This window comes from Oncorhynchus mykiss, chromosome 6, assembly GCF_013265735.2.
Source record: "Oncorhynchus mykiss isolate Arlee chromosome 6, USDA_OmykA_1.1, whole genome shotgun sequence".
In the NCBI taxonomy this organism is placed as follows: Eukaryota; Metazoa; Chordata; class Actinopteri; order Salmoniformes; family Salmonidae; genus Oncorhynchus; species Oncorhynchus mykiss.
The window spans coordinates 73,261,167-73,285,437 of record NC_048570.1 but is presented as its reverse complement, the minus strand read 5'-3'; the positions used below and the strand labels follow the sequence as shown (position 1 = coordinate 73,285,437).

Genomic DNA, 24,271 nt, shown 5'->3' with positions numbered 1-24,271 from the left:
ATGCAGGCATACTTTAGGAAAACACACACAAAATGTCTCAGTCGTCTGGCTTATTTCACAGCAGTCTTCGAAAGGCTAAACCATTTTTAGAGGAATTTAGATTAATAGTAGTGTGTGTGTGTGTTTTTGTGTGTGTGTGTGTGTGCTGTTTTAATTTCTCAAATTCCTGTCCGTCTTCTCTTGGGAGATTAAACATGCCAATGGAAAAAGTGCTTCATCAGAACACTCGTTAGTGTCATATTAAGATGTGAGCAGTAGGTGCACAGTGTTCATTTTTAGACAGCGCTTGTAACAAATCATACAACTATCACACCTCATTGGTCTTGTAATCAAAACCAGATATGTTTCATAGGAAAAGGTAGAATATTCAAATCCAGGTGATTTATATTGAAGATCTTAAAACCAACACCATGTTTATAGTGTAGGTTGCATTGCGGCTGACAATATCAGTGGGTTTTTGTCTATCTTTGTGTGGATAGAGATACCAAAGTCCTCAGAAAGTGGAATAATGTAGTTGGCTTGTCATTGAAAAAAGCTTAAATGAAGATAAATGAAGAGTCCCACTGAGCTTATTTTCTATTTTCCTAAAGGGGACTCTTAAAATATCTCCCTCTCTCTTTCTCCCTCTTTTCCTCCCTCTCTTTCTCCCTCTCTCCTCTGAGATAAAATGCTGTACAGCTCTGGAGCAGCCCATTGAGACAGGATGAGAATGGAATGAAAACAATAGCTCTTATCAGACTCTTATTTACATTTTCCCAGCGTCCCCGCGGCAGACAGCTCAGCTTGTCACTGAGCCCGGCCGGCCCCACTGGACCTGTACCAACTTCCTCCGTCCTCCGGCCCCGCCGATACCACAGGCCCCTGGGGACCCTGGCCTGGCAGCAACCCCCACTGCTCTGCCACTAGCACAGATAGCAACATACGAGACAAAACTACTCCAGAATGTTTCCGGAATGTGTTCCCCTGGAGGAGGAAGTGGGGAGCGGGCCCAGCTCCCTAAGACTGTCTGTTCTTCCTCATTGTGTGTTCTCTAGGGCTTTACGGAGCTGGATACAGGCCCCGCCCTGTCTCCACTTCTTCCAAGTTTCTTGCTCGTTTCCTAGCGTCACCATGTTGCAATGTAAAGCCTGCCAATGACCTGATACTGCCAACTACAATATGTTTCTATCTACTATCTCCATTGTGATCTGGTACATAGCTTGTTCATGCAGCTATCCTGTAATCTGTCTGATGTGGGTGAAAAGTCAGAGGGATTGAGACACCTAGAGCAAAGATGAGCTGACTACATTAGACTTAGTCTTTCACTACATTCAAACAAGAACTAATGGTGCTCATAAATCTGAACAAAGGGATGTTTCTGGGCTAGTGTTTGGTATAAACAGGGCTTTCAGCACCTGGCACTGAGCACTGCCAGAATCCCATGTTGAACAGAAACCACAACAGTGTAACCCTAAGAGGCAGGTAAGCACTGCTGACAATCTCACCCCCAGCCTCTTTAGAAGATAAAATAAATAAAAGCTAATCTCTCTGTCTCTCTCAAACATTTTAAAGCAACCGTTTATAAAGCTGAATTAGTGTTTTATTGAGCATATTGTAATAAGTTACTGTTAATAAAGTGAGTGCAAGCTGGTCATAAAGACTTCTGCATGTGCCAAGCTGAGGGAAAGTTGTTAACTAATTTATTGTTTTATTGCGGCCCTAAACAGAGTGGTTCAATCAGAGTATCATCGGATGCACCGCACGGTTAAGTTCCAATCACCAAGAGGAAAACACAGACGCCACAAATAAATACACTAACAAGCCAATCAAACCTTGTCAATTTGGATTTGAAATGGTCCGTAAAAATAATATCTTAATGATTCATGATTCATGTTGTTATCTACTTGGGAAATGACTTTAACGATTGGCATTGGGGTATCAACCAAGAACACATTAAATAAAGCCACGTGAGGCACATTAAATAGGTAACCTCGTGTCTCATATTCTCTGTGTGTTTTATCATACTGTCGGAAGGATAGACTGAGTGAGTTATACCGGTAGGTCTCTTCCCAGGCATCATGAGACTGTGTTTATCTCCCTGCGGGGGCAGTCGTCTCTGGGTGTCCTCCTGTCTGTCTCCCTGTCGGCCCGGTGGCCCTATGCCAACACATCTGTCCCTCCCTCCGCTCCGTGCCCTCACCTCCCTGCCTGCCTGCAGCCTGGGGCCCACTCACTCACTCACTCACTCACTCACACACCTATTGTAATCCCTCAACAGGAAGAAGCGATTCCCCTCATCAATCCTCCTCAACACTGAGACCCAGGCAGGACAGCGAGAGAGATCCTGAAGGATGACAACACAACACTGACCCGGCCAGGAATCCAGCCAATCAGCCAGCATCCCACTCTCTGTCTGTCCACCTATCACTGCTGCTGCTTCAACAAACATACAGTAACTGCCACTGACAGTAGGCTTTATTTCTCTGGCTATGATATTCTCTATACAAATACTGTATGTGACTAGTGGCTGCTAGTGGAGTGTTTGTTTTGCTCTAAGTGACGGCTCATTGTGGTGGAGGATGGAGAGAGAGCTATCTGTGAGAGTCACAGGAGTCTCAGCATCAGCCCTGTATACAGTATTAGTGGTTAGAGCCTCCGGGGGAAACAAGCCATTACTAAATCAATGATCAACTGACATTGGCCATATAAATGATTTCCTCCTCAGTACGGCAAAGCCTTATAAACAGAGGCTGCGGGTTGGATGGAGGATAGCTTTTATTAAGGGCCCAGCGAGAGGCAGCGTTTTAGAGTACGAGTGCTCTCAGTGAGCTAGCTAGAGGACTCGCTGAGTTGGAGGACACACTTGTACAAATAGTGGTAGTTAGGTTCATAATTATCTTCAGTGAACTTTTAGAGTGCTTTTAATAATATTGGCAAAAAGAAAGGATCCTAGACTGAAAGCGTTAGGCTGAAGCTATAGGTGTACAAATATGTCAAGGTTAGGAGAATAAAGCAGGTTGCGTTCAATTTGGTGAGGGCAACAAGTCAATTTGAAACTATTCTTCTCCACTCTAAATGAAAATACCACATTCTATTATCTTTTTAACTCAGGGCTGAATTTGTAACCCTGAGAATCGCTCAGTCAGTCCTAGTCAGACAATATGAATCCCGTTCTCCAGTCTCTTCTCTCCCCAATCTACCTCACTCTGTATGGACCCGTTCCCCAGTCTCTCCTCTCCCCAATCTACCTCACTCTGTATGGACCCGTTCCCCAGTCTCTCCTCTCCCCAATCTACCTCACTCTGTATGGACCCATTCTCCAGTCTCTTCTCTCCCCAATCTACCTCACTCTGTATGGACCCGTTCCCCAGTCTCTCCTCTCCCCAATCTACCTCACTCTGTATGGACCCGTTCCCCAGTCTCTCCTCTCCCCAATCTACCTCACTCTGTATGGACCCGTTCCCCAGTCTCTTCTCTCCTCAATCTACCTCACTCTGCATGGACCCGTTCCCCAGTCTCTTCTTTCCCCAATCTACCTCACTCTGTATGGACCCGTTCCCCAGTCTCTACTCTACTCCACTCAGTACGGAAAACAAACTAAAAGTCAAGATTTACAAAAATATTCTCTCCAACTCTGAGGGAATCTTGTGAATATCTTAATCACAGAGGCAGTAAAAACAAGACCCCATCATCGCAGCAAATAAAACACAATAATTACAAGAAGCCGGCAGAAAAGTGAAACGCAGTGAGAAAACATGTTTTGTCATTCCACCGGTAGTTCCAGAGACAACAGCTGTTGGATGAGGAATGCAGATCCTCCTGAAGTCTCCATAATCATGGCCTTATTGAAGGGAGGACAAAAAGGGCACTAATTGCAAGGGAGCAATCTAAACGTAATAGGTTACACACTCCCGGGCGGCATTGCACAATGCAAACGCTAAAGAGAGGAGAGAGAGAAAAAACAACACTATTCTGTGTACAACAGTGGCATCGTTGCTCATTTTCAGGCAATTACCTTGCCTCCTTGTCAACAGTTTTAATAACCTCTATCATTTCCACAAGACTTTTTGCTTCAGTTAAATAATTTCAGCTCTTTAATATGCAAATGAAGCCGTTGGCATGCATGGGTGAAGAGGCCTGGCTCCTTGAGATGTGCCAGTACATTGTGGAGCACCTGCACCTCGGGAAAGGCTTGATTTAATTGACACCTAATACTATTCATTATTCCACTTGGTGAGCATCCCTGTTAGTCACCTGTAGGCTCCCCTATAGACACCATCCCAGCTTGCCAACAGCCACTATAAATAGAACACAACCAGCCTGGGATATTCTGCAACCCAGGCTCATGGAGGAACCCCTCACACACCCTTATGTCCTTACACACTCACGTCCGTAAGCCTGAGGGGTGGGGCCTGGGCTCTCTGTTACAGGTCAGGGGTCATTGGAAGATTTTGCTAACGACATGAGGATAACGTTAAACAATCCCTGGCCTGTGCACACACACACTTAAAGGGACCTTGAGAGCCTAAAGGTCCACCTGGATGTACTAAACCAGAAGACATTCAACTAAATCAGAGGGCAAAAGCTGCAATCCTCATGTACAGTGGTATGTGTGTGTGTAACATAGACCTAAACATAGACCTAAACCTAAATCTCCAGGCAGCTTTTACGAAATGTGTATTTGTAATAACCTGCTGTAGGTTAATAGGAGAAATGTCCTGGTTAGCCAGGGGCTGTTAGTGCTGAGGTAACCACTCGTCCTGCTTTCTCTTTATCCATAGGAGCCGAGGTGCTAAGCCTACAGCAGTGACCCAGCCATTCCAGGCTCTGGTATCCAGTACCCGCCCACGGCTCCACAGCTGACCTCTAAATAGGACACGTGTCTATCAAGCATACTGTATAATAATTAACCGTCCCCAAGAGGCTTCACCTCTTGAGCAGGGCAACACGTGACCTCTCCCAATCCATTTTACTGTGGAACTTTGTGGCAATCAGCCTTGAATTATTAAAGTGAGCAGTGAGCAATGATCAATTCATGCATCCCTGGCCCGTCGTCCACGAAGCAGTACTTCAGCAGAAACTACACAGAGAACACTGGGAAATGCTTCCAGACAATGAACATAAATGTGAAATATGTCAGGCCTGATATGTCAATAATGATAACTGTTAAGCCTGAGGCGAAGCTAATCCAAAGGAAATGCTAGTAGAGGACGTGGGTGAACATGCTAAAGCCCAGTTAGATTCCCTCCTTCATTAAGTGTGTAAAAGCGTGAGATTTCTGCACTCTCTCCATCCTGTCTAGACCAGAGGGACTGGCTGGGGAGCAGCATCTGGCCAGCCTGCGTACATGGAGAAGAGTGCCAGCTACCTTGCCCCCTAGGAGTGGGTCTCTGTGCAGCCTGTTATGAGATAGTGGTGACCATATGAAAGAACTGTGTGTGAATTATAAATGTGAGCCGGTCCACAGGAGAAGAGAGGAGAGGCAGGCAGTGAACACCTCAGTACTGCCAGCCAGCAATCTGAAAGGGCCCCTGGCCAGAGAAGGGCTTGGATGCCGCTTAAAACACAACCCTAAAGCTCTCTTATCAAAATTAAGGAGAGAGAGAAAATACGAAGTTGAAATAAGAAAAAAGAAAGTAGCAAGAAGCTAGGAAGTATGCAACTCAAGGAACCTGGAGAAGGAAGAGGGGGGAAAATCCAATCAAAACTTAGTGAGGGGACATGAGGAGCCAAGATAAACCAGGACTCAGAGCCCCCAAAACTGCAATCTCCTCTTAAGCCGGAGAGTGGCAGCTGGCAGAACAGCTGGTGAATAGGATTAATGTCAGAAGAATGAAATAAAACTCAACATATGTCCGAGCCTGAGGTGTTGGGACTGTGCGTGATTGTGCCCCCGATGGATGCCATGTGTGCAGCTGGAAGGAGCCAGCCGCTGTGCTCTGCTGTGCCGTGCTGCTCCACTGTGCTCCAGACTCCAGCTCCTCTCTCTCTCTCTCCACCCCACAAGGTCACTTTTAACAACTACCACCATTAAATGCTTGGATAGCAAAATGTACTTTTTCTCGCCCCCTCTCCACCTCTCTCCGCCCTATTAAGGCAGCTGAGGCTGTTGCTATACTACATTTCTACATTGCTAATAATTTAATTAAAATTTGTATTAATGTGTAACATAAAGACATCAGTAGGGTTCACAGCTTGTTCCAGGACGTTCGAGGTACAGTAATTGGAAAGTTTAAGACATAATTTTTCTGGTATTTCTACGTTTATAGAAATAACTGAAAAGCAAAGAAATAATCAAATGTTTACCTCCTTCAAAGAGACTGCCTTGAACCATAAAAGAGCACGTTGAATACCTTCTAAAGTCACACAGCCTATACCTACACCGCAAAGTTGATCAACTGATAATGAAGGCTTATTCAGATAGGAAACCAAACAATAAGAACATGTAATGAACACCTTGCTGAAATGAAGTAGAGACAGCTTAAATCACACATTATGATGAACATAAAAATAAGCAAGTCTGTCTTAGGAGGTAAATAAATGAAAAGAAAAATGACACGAAGGAAGAGAGGAGGGCGTCTGCTTCAAACTTCAGCCCGTGCTGATGAGGGTCTCAACACTGTGAAGATGAGCATTACAAGGGAGATGTAGACTTAATTAGAATTTATAATTTCCATTTGATGTCGGTAATCATTAGGGTCCACACACTGTAATAAATTATAATAATTTCACACAAGAATTAAATTACTGGGTACCTTGCAGTGGAGACGATTTTTGTTGGGTACCCTGCAATCTAACTGTCAGATAGAAACTCTGCTGCTAATCAATGCTCCAAAACATTCCCATTTATTCATCTGTGTTAAATGAATAGAAGTGTGTGGATAACGCTGCTTACTGTGATCATGGCCGCTCAATGGGTTTTACTAAATGAATGTGTGCCTGAGACTGTACAAGGACAAAAAAATACTCATCGGATCCACATGAATGATTCAAATGTGCAGTGAAGCCAAGTGTCTGGCATAGCCCCCCCAAACTTTATTTTATCTTAAACGTTTAGAGGCAACGCCGATGTGCTTCACAGATTACTCTGCATTATACACAGAATGTAAATGCTGCCTTAATTAAAAAAAGAAGAGATACTAAAGTGAAAAAAGGAAGACTTTACAAGCATGGTAATAGTGATATAATGTTATATATGGGACCATATAAGGTATCTTTTTAAAGTTTTGTAAATTAGCAAACATTTCTAAAAAACTGTTTAACTTCATCATTATGGGGTATTGTGTGTAGATTGCTGAGGAATCTTATTTATTTAATCCATTTTAGAATAAGGCTGCAATGTAACAAATGTGGAAAAAGTCAAGGGGTCTGAATACTTTCCAAAGGCACTGTAAATGTTCAAATAAAACTTTACTTTGTCTAATTAAGGGGCGACTATTTGCTATTGCAGTCTGTGACATTCTCAGTTTCTACCAAGCAGCAATTAAAGATGTTTATGAACCAGCTCTGTTTACTGGGATGTCAGAGTTCAGGATGTGCACACATTGCTCTGTGGACGGCGAGTCCAAAGGTCACTATTTTTAGATGACGACCTCCATTCTCTAACCTATACCACACACACACACACACACACACACGCACACGCACACACACACACACACACATAGCCTCAAACCGTCTGATATGTTTTAGTTTATAAAGTAATTGAGCCATGATCTGAACATCTGGTACAGTGCCAGAATATTAAATTGGTTAAGGCTAAGCAGCACTGCATGTACAAATGTTCTCATATTCAAGGGCTCAACCAGTTTTTGTATTGAATATCTCTATCTCTGAGACTGAACACAATAGACATTTATGATGCTAGGCCAGCCAGACCAGGGAGAATTAGGATGATGAAGTAACCATGGTACTTCAAAGGTTAAGAATTCCAATTTCTAGGAAGTCCCCTTCGCTGGCCCACAGCTAAACGTCTCAATGCACTATTGTTCCAAAATGGTTCTGCAACAATGGGAGCCGTATTTTCCTTTGAAACAAGCCATCCCCTTTCTCTGGGAAACAGAGCCACACGGACTGAGACAAGCTGTGCAAGGATGGAAGAATTCAGATCTCATGTGAGGCTGAGCTCATTGCCCAGCCATGACTTTAACAAAAAGTTAACAACAGAAGTCTTACGGCAGCCGCCATGAAGCCAACTGGCACCCAGGAGAGAACTACAAACAGGCAGGAAGAGTGAGAGAGAAGAGGGGAGGGGAAGAGGGGAGGAGAACATGGATGGAGAAAGTGGGGTGCCTCAACACACAAATCACTAATTGCAGCATTATGATAAGTGGTACTGAGTTAGAGGAAAATGTCATTCCAGCACAGCGATCATTAATTATAATCCAAACTCATAACTTGAACCTATCATTGGAACTTCATGACACGTAATGGATGCCAGGGTCTTAAAACATATTAACCACTCGACCTCCGCAGGCTTAAAATTATATCGGGGGCACTCCCAACGAGAGATGGTTTTCGCCGAATAATTATAATCATCAGCACTCAAGCTTTCCAGCGCAATAAAACATGTTCCTATCCGTTTCTTCTGACATCCTAATCTCATCTGTTGGCACATGTGAAATGATATTGAACAGGGTGGGAGAGAACGAGAGTGAGGGCAGACATTTGTTTTATCACAAGTGATTAAACAGTCTCTCTGTTCAAGAGGCAGACATCAAAGTGGAGTGTAAAATATTCATGCTCACTGTTAGGTGGAAAACAATGCAAATATGGTAATAGGCGTATCTGTGTAATCTGTCATGTCTGCCTGTACCAAGGCAGATCTGCTAGCTGGATGGCTGACGTACCATAGTCTTATAAAACAACCATGCGATGTGCCCTGAAATCATTAGCAGGCCACAGGGGCCGTCTGTGCCCCATGGTGTGGGTTACATTGACACTATTTCCATCCCCGGTCAGATGACACCAGCTCTTTTGTCCAGTTATGTGTGGAGAATGCCTGGGAACCGAACGCCAAGGCTTGGACAGTGATACTGGGCAGAGACTTTCCCAGTATAACCCCTCACACACACACACACACAACCCTGTTCTAGTGTCCCACTGTCCATCCAACTGGCCCTCACTCCCCATCCCCCTCATCCCCAAGTTTCCCCCTGTCCTGGCAGAAGCTCTGTTGTGCCCATATCTACCCCGACCCCCCACCTTCCATCTCCCCCACCCTCCAGGTTGATTACGTAAAGCCTGTCCATGTCGGTCCCTGTTCTGCATAAAGGAGTCTGCTATTTCCAGATCCACAGCTCCAGCACAATGACAGATTTAAGAGCATTAATGGGCTCTGCCTTAGCATTCTGCCCTCACTGTAGCATTCCAAATACTGAGGGGTCACATAAAACAGCCAGGCTATTAAAGCTGCTGAAAGTGTAGTCTCCAGTACACTCCTATTCTATACAAGCTGTTATTCTACACTGTTTAGTCTTTTAGTCTGTTTAAAGTAACATTGAAATTCATAGAACAGAATACATAAATCTTCCATAGCTTCTCAATCATTTTTAAAAAGAATCAATATTTTTTAGTATAATTGAGTCCCAATCCATTAGGGTTGGCTGTACTATAGGTCTGGGCCAGAGCTGAGATCCAGCTGATGGGATGCACCTATGGGGAGTGTGTCTGAACACAAACAGTCCTCTGTAAGGCCCTGGCTGTGATTTGTCTCCCTAAGACACCCGTTTCCTCCTATCAGGGGGATCCTGTGCAGCCACTGGGCCAGCAACACAATGGGAGCGTTGTGCTCCTCAGGCGCAGGGGGACAGAGTCAACAGCTGAATCCCGGGAAGATGGCTCTTGGAATGCTTCACAGCAGTTGCTACTGTTGACTAATGGGAATATGAGAAGAGGGAAGGTGATCCCGATGCAGCGAAGAATGGCACACTGAAGAAGCAGCTGCTTGTTTTGTCATCTCAAAGAGGGAGAGCTCCACTTTAGACGGATCTAGCTACAACCCCCCATGCTGTTCTTGTTCTGTCAGGACTCCCCTGTCTCTCCTAACTCCTAGGAGGCAGTCGTGATGTGGTGTGTATGGGTTCTGTTTGGACTGCATACTAAATCCATCGTTCAGAGAAGGCAAGCTGGAGCGTGAGAGTGGAGCGTGCTCCCTGTGCCCCACACTTAGCCATGTCATTTAGCTCTGGGCTCTGTTCACTGGCCTGTCAGCAGAGGGGCAGTGCTGTGGCAGGAGAGAGAGAGGGAGAGGGGAGGGGAGATGAGGGAGGAGTTTTTGGGGTGATAGAGGAAGGGGAGGAGTAGCAGAGCTGGTATCTTTTGGTAAAAGTTCACATGTCAGGCTGGCAGGCTGCCCGCGGCGTACAGCCGAAAAATCTATTTAACGTCTGCTTCACAGGGTGACAAGAGGTTTGATTGGCAGAGTGCAGAGAGCAGCTTTTGATCATGTGTCCTAACAAGTGATTCCAGCTCATGTCTCTTCAGCCTGAACAGCTCCACATTACCTATTCAAACAAAAGTGACAGACCAGAGCACTGCTCCACAGGGCTGGCAGGCCACGCCATGGGCCAAGAATGAACACAGGCACACACAGAGAGAGAGAGAGAGAGAGAGAGACACACACACAGAGAGAGAGAGAGAGAAAGAGAGAGAGAGAGAGAGAGAGAGAGAGAGAGAGAGAGAGAGAGACGCATACAGAGAGAGAGAGAGAAAGACACACACAGAGAGAGAGAGAGAGAGAGAGAGAGAGAGAGAGAGAGAGAGAGAGAGACACACAGAGAGAGAGAAAGACACACACACATACAGTGCATTCGGGAAAGTATTCAGACCCGTTGACATTTTCCACATTTTGTTTACGTTATAGCTTTATTCTAAAATTGATTAAATAGTCCCCCCCCCCCCCCCCCCCCTCATCAATCTACACACAATACCCCATAATGACAAACAGGTTTTTAGAAATATTTGCTCATTTATAAAAAATAAAAACCCTTTACTCAGTATTTTGTTGAAGCACCTTTGGCAGTGATTACAGCCTTGAGTCTTCTTGTGTATGACGCTATAAGCTTGGCACACCTGTATTTGGGGAGTTTCTCCCATTCTTCTGTGCAGAACCTCTCAAGCTCTGTCAGGTTGGGGAGCATCACTGCACAGCTATTTTCAGGTCTCTCCAGAGATGTTTGATCAGGATCATGTCTGGGCTCTGGTTGAGCCACTGAAGGACATTCAGAGACTTGGCCCGAAGCCAATCCTGCGTTGTCTTGGCTGTGTGAACCTTCGCCCCAGTCTGAGGTCCTGAGAGCTCTGGAGCAGGTTTTCATCAAGGATCTCTCAGGAATTTGCTCCGTTCATCTTTCCCTCGATCCTGACTAATCTCCAAGTCCCTGCCGCTGAAAAACATCCCCATAGCATAATGCTATCACCACCATGCTTCACCGTGGGGATGGTACCAGGTTTGGCCGGGAGGCCAGCTCTAGGAAGAATCTTGATGGTTCCAAACTTCTTCCATTTAAGAATGATGGAAGCCACTGTGTTCTTGGGGACCTTCAATGCTGCAGGATTTTTTTGGTACCTGTTTTGGTATCTGTACCTCGACACAATCCTGTCTTGGAGCTCTATGGAAAATTCCTTCAACCTCATGGCTTGGTTTTTGCACTGTCAACTGTGGGACCTTATATAGACAGGTGTGTGTCTTTCCAAACCATGTCCAATCAATTGAATTTACCTCAGGTGTAAACAGTTGTAAAAACATCTCAAGGATGATCAGCAGAAACAGGATGCACCTGAGCTCAATTTCGAGTCTCATAGCAAACGGTTTCAGTTAAAAAAATTTAATTGAATCATATTTTTAATTGTCACGTGTTGAATACAACGGGTGTAGACTTTACCGTGAAATACTTGCTTAAGAGCCCTTACCAAAATTGAGTAAAAAAAGTTAGCAAAAAATTCTACAAATGTAAATAGTATCACAAGAGGAATAAAAAACACAAGAATGGAGCTATACGCAGGGAGTACCACACACACACACACACACATACACTCAGAGGGAGGCACAAACACAAAACCACTAAAATCCTCAAACAAACACAAATACAACAGCCACTGATCAAATATGTCACTTGTATCAATATAAGCAGGTTGTTGGAGTCAGATAGACAGAAGAGAAGGACAATTATTAAAGGAGAAGACAAGAAGATGGAGCGCGAGTGGAAAGAAGAGGAAGAGAGAAACTAGCGGTTGTCTGATGTTTGGGGGACTGGGGAGAGGATAGTAGAGGAGAGCTAAGTGTTTGAAGCGCGCCTCAAAACCTGCAGGTTCACCTCGGCTAGCAGCCAACACATTAAAAAGGCGACTGGGTCTCCAGCCTCATTGCATATGCATGGAGTCAGAGGCTCACGCCACAGATCATTATAACAAAGATTCCTATTAATTAGGTGGGATTAAACAGAGCCAGACGACAGGGCAGCTGGATAGAGGGGAGAGGGAACGAGAGAGAGAGCTTGTCATACTATATTATTTCTTAAGCAAACCTTTAAGTGAATCGTAACAACACAACCAGATACTGTAGTCATGAATGAAAATGCTTTTCCACAAGAAATACTGAGCATGACTAATAACAATGTATTACGCATATAGTTCAAACGGTACAAATCACCTGTAGCCAATTTTACAGTGAGCTTCCATGGCTGAGACAGCAGGATTGTGGCAGAGACGGTGTTAGGACTAAGTCATGAGTTCATCACTATTAATCAGGCCAAAGGCTTGAAGCTGATCCTATTCTCTTCCAAAGCTTTCCCCATCCCTGAATCTCATTACACACCCTGTCGTAATAGAGGATAATGACCCTGCCCTTCCTTAGCACACAATGCTGATTACAAACTCAAACTCACACTGCAGCACTGCCACAGACACTGGGATAACACATAGCCCAGAGACGGATTACAACTACAAGCAGAGGGATGGAGGGAGGGAGAGAGAGAGAGAGAGAGAGATGGGGGAGCGAGAGAGAGAGAGCGATGGGGAGCGAGAGAGAGAGAGAGAGCGAAAGAGAGAGAGAGAGAGAGAGATGGGGGAGCGAGAGAGAGAGAGAGAGAGAGAGATGGGGAAGCGAGAGAGAGAGAGAGCGAAAGAGAGAGAGTGAAAGAGAGAGAGAGAGAGAGAGAGAGAGAGAGAGAGAGAGAGAGAGGGGAAGAGGGAGATGGGGGAGCGAGAGAGAGAGCGAGAGAGCGAGAGAGAGAGAGAGTTTACTGTTCATTTTTATTGTTTATTTCACTTTTGTATATTATCTACCTCACTTGCTTTGGAAAAGTTAACACGTTTCCCACGCTAATAAAGCCCCTAGAGAGAGCGATGGGAGAGATATATATACTGATTGGCATTACATAGAGTATGACTGATATTGAGAATCATACATTCAGATCACCCAACTAAACAGCACGATTTGACCACTCATGTTACACAGTGGAGGCCATCTGCTGCTGACGTGTGTGATCTCTTTCAAAATCCTTCTACCTCAGAGAGGAAGGCTGTGATTTGGTGAACTGTCTCTGTGGATGAAGGTGCTGTGGCTTCCCACTGGTATGGTAATTAGTCAATAGGCCTTGCTGTGGTCCAGGTGCACTGCTAACCAGATACTCTGACTGACACGGCTAGCTTCTGTTGGCCATAGCCTGGCTCCTGTGAACCATAGTGTGGAGTGTGGACCTCCTCTCAGCTCCAAGGAGGTTGGGTTACTGCCTTGGGGAGAAGTCCTCACCCTTTCACATTAACAACTGTTCATAGTGTCACAGGTCACCCAGGGTTGCATGTTACCCTCTGAGACAGAACCTCCAGCATGCACACCAGTTCCCAGGGGGAACAGGACATCCCAACTCAATGGGGAGCGACCTCTCCTTCTCACTTCTTCTCCACAGACACACTCGAGTCATCACAGGAACACTGTGAGATAATGTGTACTGTTATACAGGCCAACCACCAGGTTGAACTGTAAAAGCAGTCCCGTTACATCAGAATATAGATGTTATGTACTGCAATCTCTAGTACAACCTGAAATCTAAAAAGCCTTGTGTATTTTTTCCATAAGGGAACATAGACCTTGTAACGGTCATCGTTGCATGAAGAAGGTGTGGACCAAGGTGCAAGGTGTTCATTATTTTATTTAACTGAACACTGAAATAACAAAAATAAGAAAGAGAACAAGCGAAAACAAACCAGCTCTGTCTGATGCAGACACAAAAACAGAAAATAACTACCCACAAAAACCCAGTGGGAAAAAGCTACCTAAGTATGGTTCTCAATCAGAGACAACGATAGACAGCTGCCTCTAATTGAGAACCACAAGGCCAAACAACAAAGAAATACAAAACATAGAAAATGAACATAGAATGCCCACCCTAGTCACACCCTGGCCTAACCAAAATAGAGAATAAAAGCCTCTCTATGGTCAGGGCGTGACAGACCTAGAACATGTTTCAATATCCCAGGTCAGTGTTGGGATTAGGGTTAGCCTGCAGCCCTGCCACACTCCTGCCTGAAACATGTCATTCAGTCTCGCCGGCCTTTAAACATGGATTAAAATATAACAAGCTTTTAGCAGCAGCTAGAACTACTCCTGGCAAGACGACACTGCTGGCTAAACTGGCACAGGCAGAGATCTGGCGATGCCCAGGCAAAAAGGGGACGTTTGTGCGTGCATGCCTGTGTGTTGACATTCCCTGATGCAAGCAGCAAGTCTCTGTAACAGAGTACACTACAAAGAAGGAGACGAATATCTGACCGGCTTGAGTGCATCACTTTCTGACATGCCTCCGTGCACAGAAATTGCATTGTGCTCGACAGGCCACCGATAAAGAATGAAAACATGTCTCGGCATGCCACTCAATGCACAATAGAAAGAGACATTAGGAATTCATTAACTGCACGCAAATCCAATCCAGAGCTGGTTGTGCTGGCAAGGATTTGACCTGTCTGTATAGAGCCCAAAGGAACAGGCTAAAACCTAACAAACACAACTATCACCTGTCCTTGTCTTGGGGACAACACAGTGTTGACTCCCTATGACCATTATTCATACTTTAGTGCATCATAGGAAGCTGGTCTAATTGTGAATCCAACCAAGGTCACCTTGGATCTTCATAATGGAGGCCATTTTTCTTTTTCCCTTAATACCTTATACTGACATTTTTAACTCTTGACAAGTGGTGTCTGGAAAGCTCTCCATAAATAATGCATTTACAATACCTAGTAAATAAACATTGGGCACAATCGTTAGCCCTCCTGGCCACTGAGTCTAATAGAGCTTTTACAGCTAAGGTGGCTATTCAGCTTAATGCAGTCCTCACTGCTGGGAGGACATTTCATTCATTAGCGCAGTCACAAGCACTTAGAGCACTTTAAGGACCAGTGACAGAGAGGACATAGCAGGGGTGGGAGGGCGGTAGAGCCGATGAGTATGGCCACTGTGGCGGGTTCAGGCACAGAGCACTGAGATGGCAGCCCAGTTAGGCAAAGTTGCGGTCAACTTAGGTCTGATTGGATTTGAGGGCAGCGAACCCTGACGACGATATACATTTAATCAACGTTTTGTTGGGGGACTGAAAGAGGCATGGCCGGCTGGCGGAAGGAGACTCTGTCATCGTCTGTTAGGACTGCTCTCTGTCCCAGTCCACAGCTTTACCGTCGCTCAGTAGCAAATATGGCCTCTGGACTAGCACAACGTCACGCAATTATCTAAATGACACTTTCTGACTCATTCATCACTGAATCTAAGAGGATATACAAAGTCCAGTTTAAACAACTTCAATGTTAATGGTGTAGTAACAAGTGTCTACATTGTAATAGGTGAAACAGAGAGGATTCTCATGCCCTCTACCATTAAGGTCAGCAAGCTCAGTCTTGATCCATCATCACAATGAGATGAGATTCCTGACCAGGGACATAACAGGGAGGACTCAGTCAGAATAATGGCAGCAGATGGTGTCTAGCTCTGCTCTGAAGACTCCAGTGATCCAGACCAGTGGAGGGACTAAAGCAGGGTGGATTAGGAGGAACAGTTGTCTCCATGATACTGTAGCTTAGATAAGTGATATATTTAGCTCATCGCTGCTTTGTCTTACATTAGCCAGGTCATTAAGGCAACAAATGGCTCTCCAACCTCCTGGTTTGCCTGTAATGGGTTAATCCTGCCCTTTCAAGATGCTCACAGAGGCTCTCTATAAACACTGACATAGATTATGAATGGTAACAACAGTTACCCGCCTGCCCTACACACTGTACTCTGTAATATCCCTTCTGATGTACAGCAATCACACAGTCATCTCTACTGATGGAATTAGTGTCAAGCGTCCATAAGGACACTGAATCTCTCCATTCCAGCAGCTTACAGACGACATATTGAACTTCGTGAGCCTCTTGTCTTGTTCTGTGTTCTCAGAAACTAATTTCCTCCAACAAGGGAGTTTATTTAGGTGGTGTTGATGCATGGTGCATGAGGCAGGGCCAGGCTCTTTTATTAACAGGAGATTAAAACAGCTGTACTGCACGTTGAAGCACTCTCTCCTCCCTGCGCTAACATACGGCCCTGGATTACCAGCTGCACTTGACCATTTAAATTACTGTAACAACCGGCCCTCACCAGATGGGGCTCATTACCATAACGCCCGCCTTCGCCACAGAGGGCTCAGAGGAGTGCGCCCGCCACGGAAAACAACCACATCAGAAACCAGAGACATATGAGAGATGTCCTCTGTGCCGAGGGAAAGGTATCATCTCTGGAAAAGTCAAGGGTATGAAACTAACGATACCATTAAGACAACAGGGCAAGAAATACTAGTTAAGACACTGTTTTTACTATTAAACACATAAGTCAACAATATAATAAATAATGAATCTGAAGAAATTATCGTAAATCTAATATCTAACATTGCTAAAAATCTAATATTGTTATTAGGAATATTAGAAATTGGGATGGAGATGGCTATCTACTGAATAATCCAGGATAGTTGATACTGTGCAAAGACCACCAAACAAACACTTTAGAAAAAAGAAAGCGGCAAATTATTTTTAAATAAATGGACGTCTAATTTATTCGTGTGATGTAGTGCTTAAGCTAAGAGTTCCCCAGACGCTGAATGAGACACCAGCGTTCCCAGGGGGCTCCAAGTCTGATTGAATACTACACTATACTACTAGTGTGGTGCTAATTAAGAATGGGGGAAATGTTGTAGCGGCTCTTTCAAACATTTGTTTTTCCGCTGTGCGTTCTTCTTACAGTCTGCAGTCTGGGGGAGAGAGTTGGGGGGTGACAGAAAGTGCTGTTGTGGGGTACTGTGAGATACCATATAGGACTAGGGAGTGGAGGGTTACCATAGGGTGACAGAAGGTTCTGTTGGGTACTGTGAGATACCATATAGGACTAGGGAGTGGAGGGTTACCATAGGGTGACAGAAGGTTCTGTTGGGTACTGTGAGATACCATATAGGACTAGGGAGTGGAGGGTTACCATAGGGTGACAGAAGGTTCTGTTGGGTACTGTGAGATACCATATAGGACTAGGGAGTGGAGGGTTACCATAGGGTGACAGAAGGTTCTGTTGGGTACTGTGAGATACCATATAGGACTAGGGAGTGGAGGGTTACCATAGGGTGACAGAAGGTTCTGTTGGGTACTGTGAGATACCATATAGGACTAGGGAGTGGAGGGTTACCATAGGGTGACAGAAGGTTCTGTTGGGTACTGTGAGATACCATATAGGACTAGGGAGTGGAGGGTTACCATAGGGTGACAGAAGGTTCTGTTGGGTACTGTGAGATACCATATAGGACTAGGGAGTGGAGGGTTACCATAGGGTGACAGAAGGTTCTGTTGGGTACTGTGAGATACCATATAGGACTAGGGAGTGGAGGGTTACCATAGGGTGACAGAAGGTTCTGTTGGGTACTGTGAGATACCATATAGGACTAGGGAGTGGAGGGTGACAGAAAGTGCTGTTGGGTACTGTGAGATACCATATAGGACTAGGGAGTGGAGGGTTACCATAGGGTGACAGAAGGTTCTGTTGGGTACTGTGAGATACCATATAGGACTAGGGAGTGGAGGGTTACCATAGGGTGACAGAAGGTTCTGTTGGGTACTGTGAGATACCATATAGGACTAGGGAGTGGAGGGTTACCATAGGGTGACAGAAGGTTCTGTTGGGTACTGTGAGATACCATATAGGACTAGGGAGTGGAGGGTGACAGAAGGTTCTGTTGGGTACTGTGAGATACCATATAGGACTAGGGAGTGGAGGGTTACCATAGGGTGACAGAAGGTTCTGTTGGGTACTGTGAGATACCATATAGGACTAGGGAGTGGAAGGTGACAGAAGGTTCTGTTGGGTACTGTGAGATACCATATAGGACTAGGGAGTGGAGGGTTACCATAGGGTGACAGAAGGTTATGTTGGGTACTGTGAGATACCATATAGGACTAGGGAGTGGAGGGTGACAGAAAGTGCTGTGGGGTACTGTGAGATACCACATAGGACTAGGGAGTGGAGGGTTACCATAGGGTGACAGAAGGTTATGTTGGGTACTGTGAGAAACCATATAGGACTAGGGAGTGGAGGGTTACCATAGGGTGACAGAAGGTTCTGTTGGGTACTGTGAGATACCATATAGGACTAGGGAGTGGAGGGTTACCATAGGGTGACAGAAGGTTCTGTTGGGTACTGTGAGATACCATATAGGACTAGGGAGTGGAGGGTTACCATAGGGTGACAGAAGGTTCTGTTGGGTACTGTGAGATACCATATAGGACTAGGGAGTGGAGGGTTACCATAGGGTGACAGAAGGTTCTGTTGGGTACTGTGAGATACCATATAGGACTAGGGAGTGGAGGGTTACCATAGGGTGACAGAAGGTTATGTTGGGTACTGTGAGATACCATATAGGACTAGGGAGTGGAGGGTTACCATAGGGTGACAGAAGGTTCTGTTGGGTACTGTGAGATACCATATAGGACTAGGGAGTGGAGGGTTACCATAGGGTGACATATAGTTATTAAGTACATTTGATATGTGAGGAAATTAGGAAAATTAGGTACTATATGGTACAGTAAACTGAATGAATTAAATTGGCACATGTATCACTTTTACAGTTTTTTACAATCCCTTTGGCACTAACTTCAGAACCTTGTGGTCATTTTTCAAAACTCTAGACACAAAACTCAAAACGCTCATCACTTGTAACACAGGCTGTCCAATGTTCAAAACATTACATTGTGCATTTATATCTTTAAAGAAACCTTGCACTTGCAGAATCATTGTTTCAAATAACTCATTTATCATGAAATACCAAAGGAACATTAATTTAGATCACCCACATACAAGATACCGATAGTTTCACTGTGTAGTTGTTCGTACAATCATGAAATATTGTAGTACAAAATATGTTATACATGTTTCATTATGGTACTACACGTAAATACATCACTGTAAAAGGACTAGTAGAGAGAATACTACAGACACAGTGGAATCATTGAACAAAATCTGAAATGTATTGATGAAATTCAACAAAATCACTCATGGGTTTCTTTGAATCAACGCAAAAATAATTAGCTACAAAAAAATTACAAAAATACTGTACTTCTGTATTTCCCTCAACTCTGTCTTGTGGATTTGGCCACAGGTTCATCACAATGGATGTTTTCGTTAGCCAAACATCTTGGGAAGAATCTTCGGCATGGCGAATCCAGGCCTGACACTGGTCTGCCGTGATGTCATTGCATGCGTTATCCATGGCCTGGAGAAGGGTGGCTTGTTCGTGAGGGCGCCTATCATATACCTTCCACCTCCATGTGGAGAAAAATTCCTCAATCGGGTTAAGGAAAGGAGAGTATGGGGGTAAGTACAGGGTGGCAAACCATGCTTGCACCATTTGAGCATGGTGGAACCTGACATTATCCCACACAATGACATAGGTCATGCCATCAGCTCTACAGACCTGATTTAGCCCATCAAGGAAGGTTACATTCAAACAGCGAATCATGTGGCCGCCTGCAACTCAATACATAGAGTATATAGAGTAGAGAGCTTTAGTTGTTGTTCGACCTACCATTAGAACGGGCAAGATGCGTAATCTAAGCAACTTTGACTGTGGTATGATTGTTGATGCCACACATGGTGATTCCAGCATCTCAGAAACTGCTGTCTTCCAGTGATTTTTACACACTACAGTCTCTAGAATTTTACAGAGAATGGTGCGATAAACAAAACACATTCAGTGAGTGGAAGTTCTGTGGGCAAAAACACCTTGTTAATGAGAGAGGTCAGAAGAGAATGTCCAGACTCATTCAAGCTAACAGAAAGGCAACAAATGCTCAAATAACAGCTGTTTAAAACAGTGGTGTGCAGAAGGGCATCTCTTAACGTACAACACCGTGAATAATTCAGGCTGTTGTGGAGGAAAAAGGGGGTCCGACCCAGTACTAGATAGGCGAACCTAATAAAGCGGCCGGTGAGTGAACAGTAATGTCAAATCTGAAAACATGGTCTGGAAAAGTGGTACATGGGACCATAGAAACAGTGTCTAATAAAGAATGATGTTGAAATATTACATCCATAGATAATGAAGTCCAATTGGTTCATGTTCCATGGTAATTGGTGTCAATGGATCTCGTTATCCTGAAACTTTCATGATCTTAACATGAAATATTGTTAGTCAGTTTCCATAAAACTATGCATTAAGAGTAACGCAACAGTTACATATCATTTTGAGAAGTTGTATCAATTGATAGTTAGATCATTGTAATGAAATGAATAGACAGTCATCTCAGATGTAATGTGTGAATTTTATTTTGAAATGGTAATACTTTGATGTTAAGTTGTGTCATTTTGAAAAGGTGATTTTAGTTCAATGAACAAATGATCTTAGCTTTATGTGTGTTGTATCCAAGCAATTGGGAAAAGTGTTATTTTTGAAAAATGTGCATTTTAATCATTGGTTGTGAGTTTTGTGTCTAGAGTTTTGAAAAATGACATCAAGGTTCCGAAATTAGTGCCAAAGTGATTGTAAAAAACTGTAATAGCATGGACTAATTTTGTCTGTAGGTGCAGTCTTCTTTGACTGATGAATGCGTCCCTTAGTGAAGAGCTTTCTGTGTTGAAGAATATAAAGGTAATGTTCCTGGCATCAGGTCGGTGGCATGTGTTTTACGGCCTGACAGTTTGCCTTGGCAGTGGGGGGAGACCACACTTAAGCTGAGGTGTAGTGCCACCCACTCTTTGTCTCTGTGGAAAGGGTTCAGAACAAACTGGAAACACAGTCACGTCAGTCCTCCCTGCCTCTGTCTGTCTGTGTGTGTCTGTCTGTCTCTGTGTGTCTGGGTGTTTGTGTGTGTGTGTGTGTGTGTGTGTGTGTGTGTGTGTGTGTGTGTGTGTGTGTGTGTGTGTGTGTGTGTGTGTGTGTGTGTGTGTGTGTGTGTGTCTGGGTGTTTGTGTGTGTGTGTGTGTGTGTGTGTGTGTGTGTGTGTGTGTGTGTGTGTGTGTGTGTGTGTGTGTGTGTGTGTGTTTAATTAAAAGAGAGAGTGAGTGGGAAAGAAAAAACTAAAACGATAGAGAAAGAGAGAGGGAGGGAGAGGAAAAGTTTGAAGCCATTTGAAAAAGGAAGCATTCATTCACACTCCCTCACACACACATATGTACGCATACACACAGGTACTTAGTGTCCTACCATCTTGCTCTGACTTTGTCATCTCCTCCAGCTTCTTCTGCTTCAGTGTGTCCACCACGTCGGCCAGGCTTCCTTTGCGGCGCTCCGGAGTTCCGAACGCAGATCCGCTCAGCAGGTCGCCGCGCTCCCGGGCCCCCTCCTCAGGCTTGTGTGGGGAGGTTGAGTTATTCCGGAAGGAGTACAGGGAACATACTTTATTGCTGTCAGATTCCTGTAAGAAAACAGCAGTTGGGAGGGGATGGGGAAAGAGAAAGGGGGTTGGATTTAATCATTAGTATTTCCCTTTGTATTCTCTCTGTCTCTGAGTTTTATCGCTAGTTCTTTGGTGGCCCAGGGCGATTTGGCCATATCAAATGACTCCTCTCTGGCTTTCATACAACAACAGCTCCTATCAAATGATATCTGGCAAGTGAAAATAGTGTAGTGAAATGATGAGGGACACTTTCAGAGGGCATAGCCATAATGTGTGTGTGTGTGTGTGTGTGTGTGTGTGTGTGTGTGTGTGTGTGTGTGTGTGTGTGTGTGTGTGTGTGTGTGCGTGAGTGTATGCGTGTGCTCAGGCACTACTTTACCTCCGGAGAATCTACACAGAGAAACATCCCAACTATAATTTCTTAAATTGCGTTTGAGTGTACATTTGTGTTGGGGTGAGTGCTGTGTAATTTGTTCATTTTCGAGCGGAGGCCTATTCTCAGCTGAGTGCTGCGGGCCATCGTAAATCTGTGTCCTGTCTCAGGCTGTTGTTGTTTTTCAGTCCCACCTGTGTGTGGTTTAGTATTTAACTAAGGGTCCTGTCTGAGACTGATGGCTGGGTGCTCTCTGTACACGGAAAAGGAGCAGGAAGAGAATGAGAGAGAGAGAGAGAGAGAGAGAGAGAGAGAGAGAGAGAGAGAGAGAGAGAGAACTTGGGTCATGGCTTCTCAGACACAAGGCTGTTTTAATTATAGCTTGCAGAGAGTGAGGAGACAAAAGGTAATTCTGCTGTCAAGAGTTGAACCCTTTTACCTCTGTGTATTCTCACATCTGCTCTGTGTGTCATGTATAACACTGCCTGATCTGTCATTTAACAAAAAAACAACACAATACCTTCAACACACACATAAAGGAGGAAGCCATTCTACTGAAGGACACACAGATAACGGTGAAAGTGAACAACCCAAGAAGAAAGGAACATCAAGAAGGTAGAATGTTGAGAAGTGGGTGGGATTTGCTGATATTCCCAAAGAACATGGAGTGATGTACAGTACACTGGGCATTCCTGTTGCAATCTTTTATCCAAGCTTAATATCCTCAGACAGGCAGAGGAGTCAGAGAAGTGGTTCGGTTCAGTACCAGGGCCCGGGGTGGAGCGGCAAGGTCTACACCCAGCACAGGGCGGGCAGGATGGGGGTGATTATGCAGGGGTGGCTGTGGCTATGCCAGGGCCAGTGGAGGGTGCTTGTGGGGAGTGGAGCGGCGCTGGGTTAATCAGCTGGCGCAGGTTCAGGGCACAGCCCACACAGACGCATGGCACAGCAGTGGAGTCAGGTAATCAGCAAAGGCAACACTTTCAGCCTTCTCGCCGTCTGCCTCTCCCCCCCCCCTCTCTCTCTCTGTCAATCCCTCCTTCTCCCCTCTCACACTCCCTCTCCCATGTGCCATCTGTACCAAGTCAACTTGAGCTGACGGGATCTCGACACTTCACTTTTCCAATTTCAATGTTTACAATTTAATGGTAAAAAGTAATTGTCACACAGGGCCAAGGCCATGGCAATCCACAGCCAACTGTGTTGTGACAATGGTGGGGAAAACGAATGTTGCTAGCTTTGAAGTACATTTGTGTTCGTCTTTTTATAATTAACCTCCAGACTTGTCATGGCCCCATGTTCTAGTCCTCCTTCCTTGGCCTCATGTCGCTCCTCAGTACGAAACCACAGCCTGACACCACCATCCATCTGATAGACTCTACTCAGACTAGAGCTTTGATACAACCCTTCAATTCACAAGGTCTCCACCATGTCTCGCTGTATTTTCTGTTCAACGCAGAACAATCAACCAGAACAAGATCATTTTACAGCTGGCTTACACAGCTGTCTTATAGGAAAGGTTTTTAATGTATAATAAAGGATTTATTGTGGCAACAGATGTTATATATATATTGGCTGGTTTTTCTCAAGTTAAAAAGGCAGCAAAAACTTTAGTTTTTCATATCTGGATAAAATAATAATAATTGAAGTAATGATCAACTGAAAAGGATTTGACATTATGCAAACTAAATGCAAGAATTTCCTCCCTCAGATCCAAAATGAATAGAATGAACTTTTATACGGATCCTTTCATTCTATCAAGAGGCTGTCGAGTGATTGCAGTGAGTAACAGGAGACAATGCACAAAACATTCTTTCAAATACTATTCTAATTACCTTCATCACTAACGGCCCTGTGATCCAATTAGAGCCTGTCAGAAGAGCGGACCACCTGAGCAATCTCCTGACTGTCATTTACATACTGGACGACAAGAACAGTGTCTCCAGACCGCCCAGCATCCTTAGAAAACAAGTCGGGACAAAGGGGCTGGGATGGGGCTGGGAGTGGGACGTGGGTGGG

At 44.6% G+C, this 24,271-nt stretch overlaps 1 protein-coding gene and 1 long non-coding RNA gene across 20 annotated transcripts in view; one reads left to right on the top strand and one right to left on the bottom strand.

The window, feature by feature from the left end:
* The window catches only part of LOC100136290 (SOX-LZ), a 201,271-nt gene that overhangs the window by 106,812 nt on the left and 70,188 nt on the right, over nt 1–24,271 (bottom strand). For all 19 annotated transcript variants that reach the window (XM_036979115.1, XM_036979122.1, XM_036979116.1 and 16 more), the window contains 1 exon segment: nt 21,687–21,897. In XM_036979115.1, coding sequence (XP_036835010.1) covers nt 21,687–21,897 — 211 coding nt within the window.
* Nucleotides 17,857–18,316, top strand: LOC118964932. Its single transcript, XR_005052238.1, has 3 exons — nt 17,857–17,900; nt 18,026–18,093; nt 18,219–18,316. It is a non-coding gene; the product is annotated as an uncharacterized LOC118964932 (long non-coding RNA).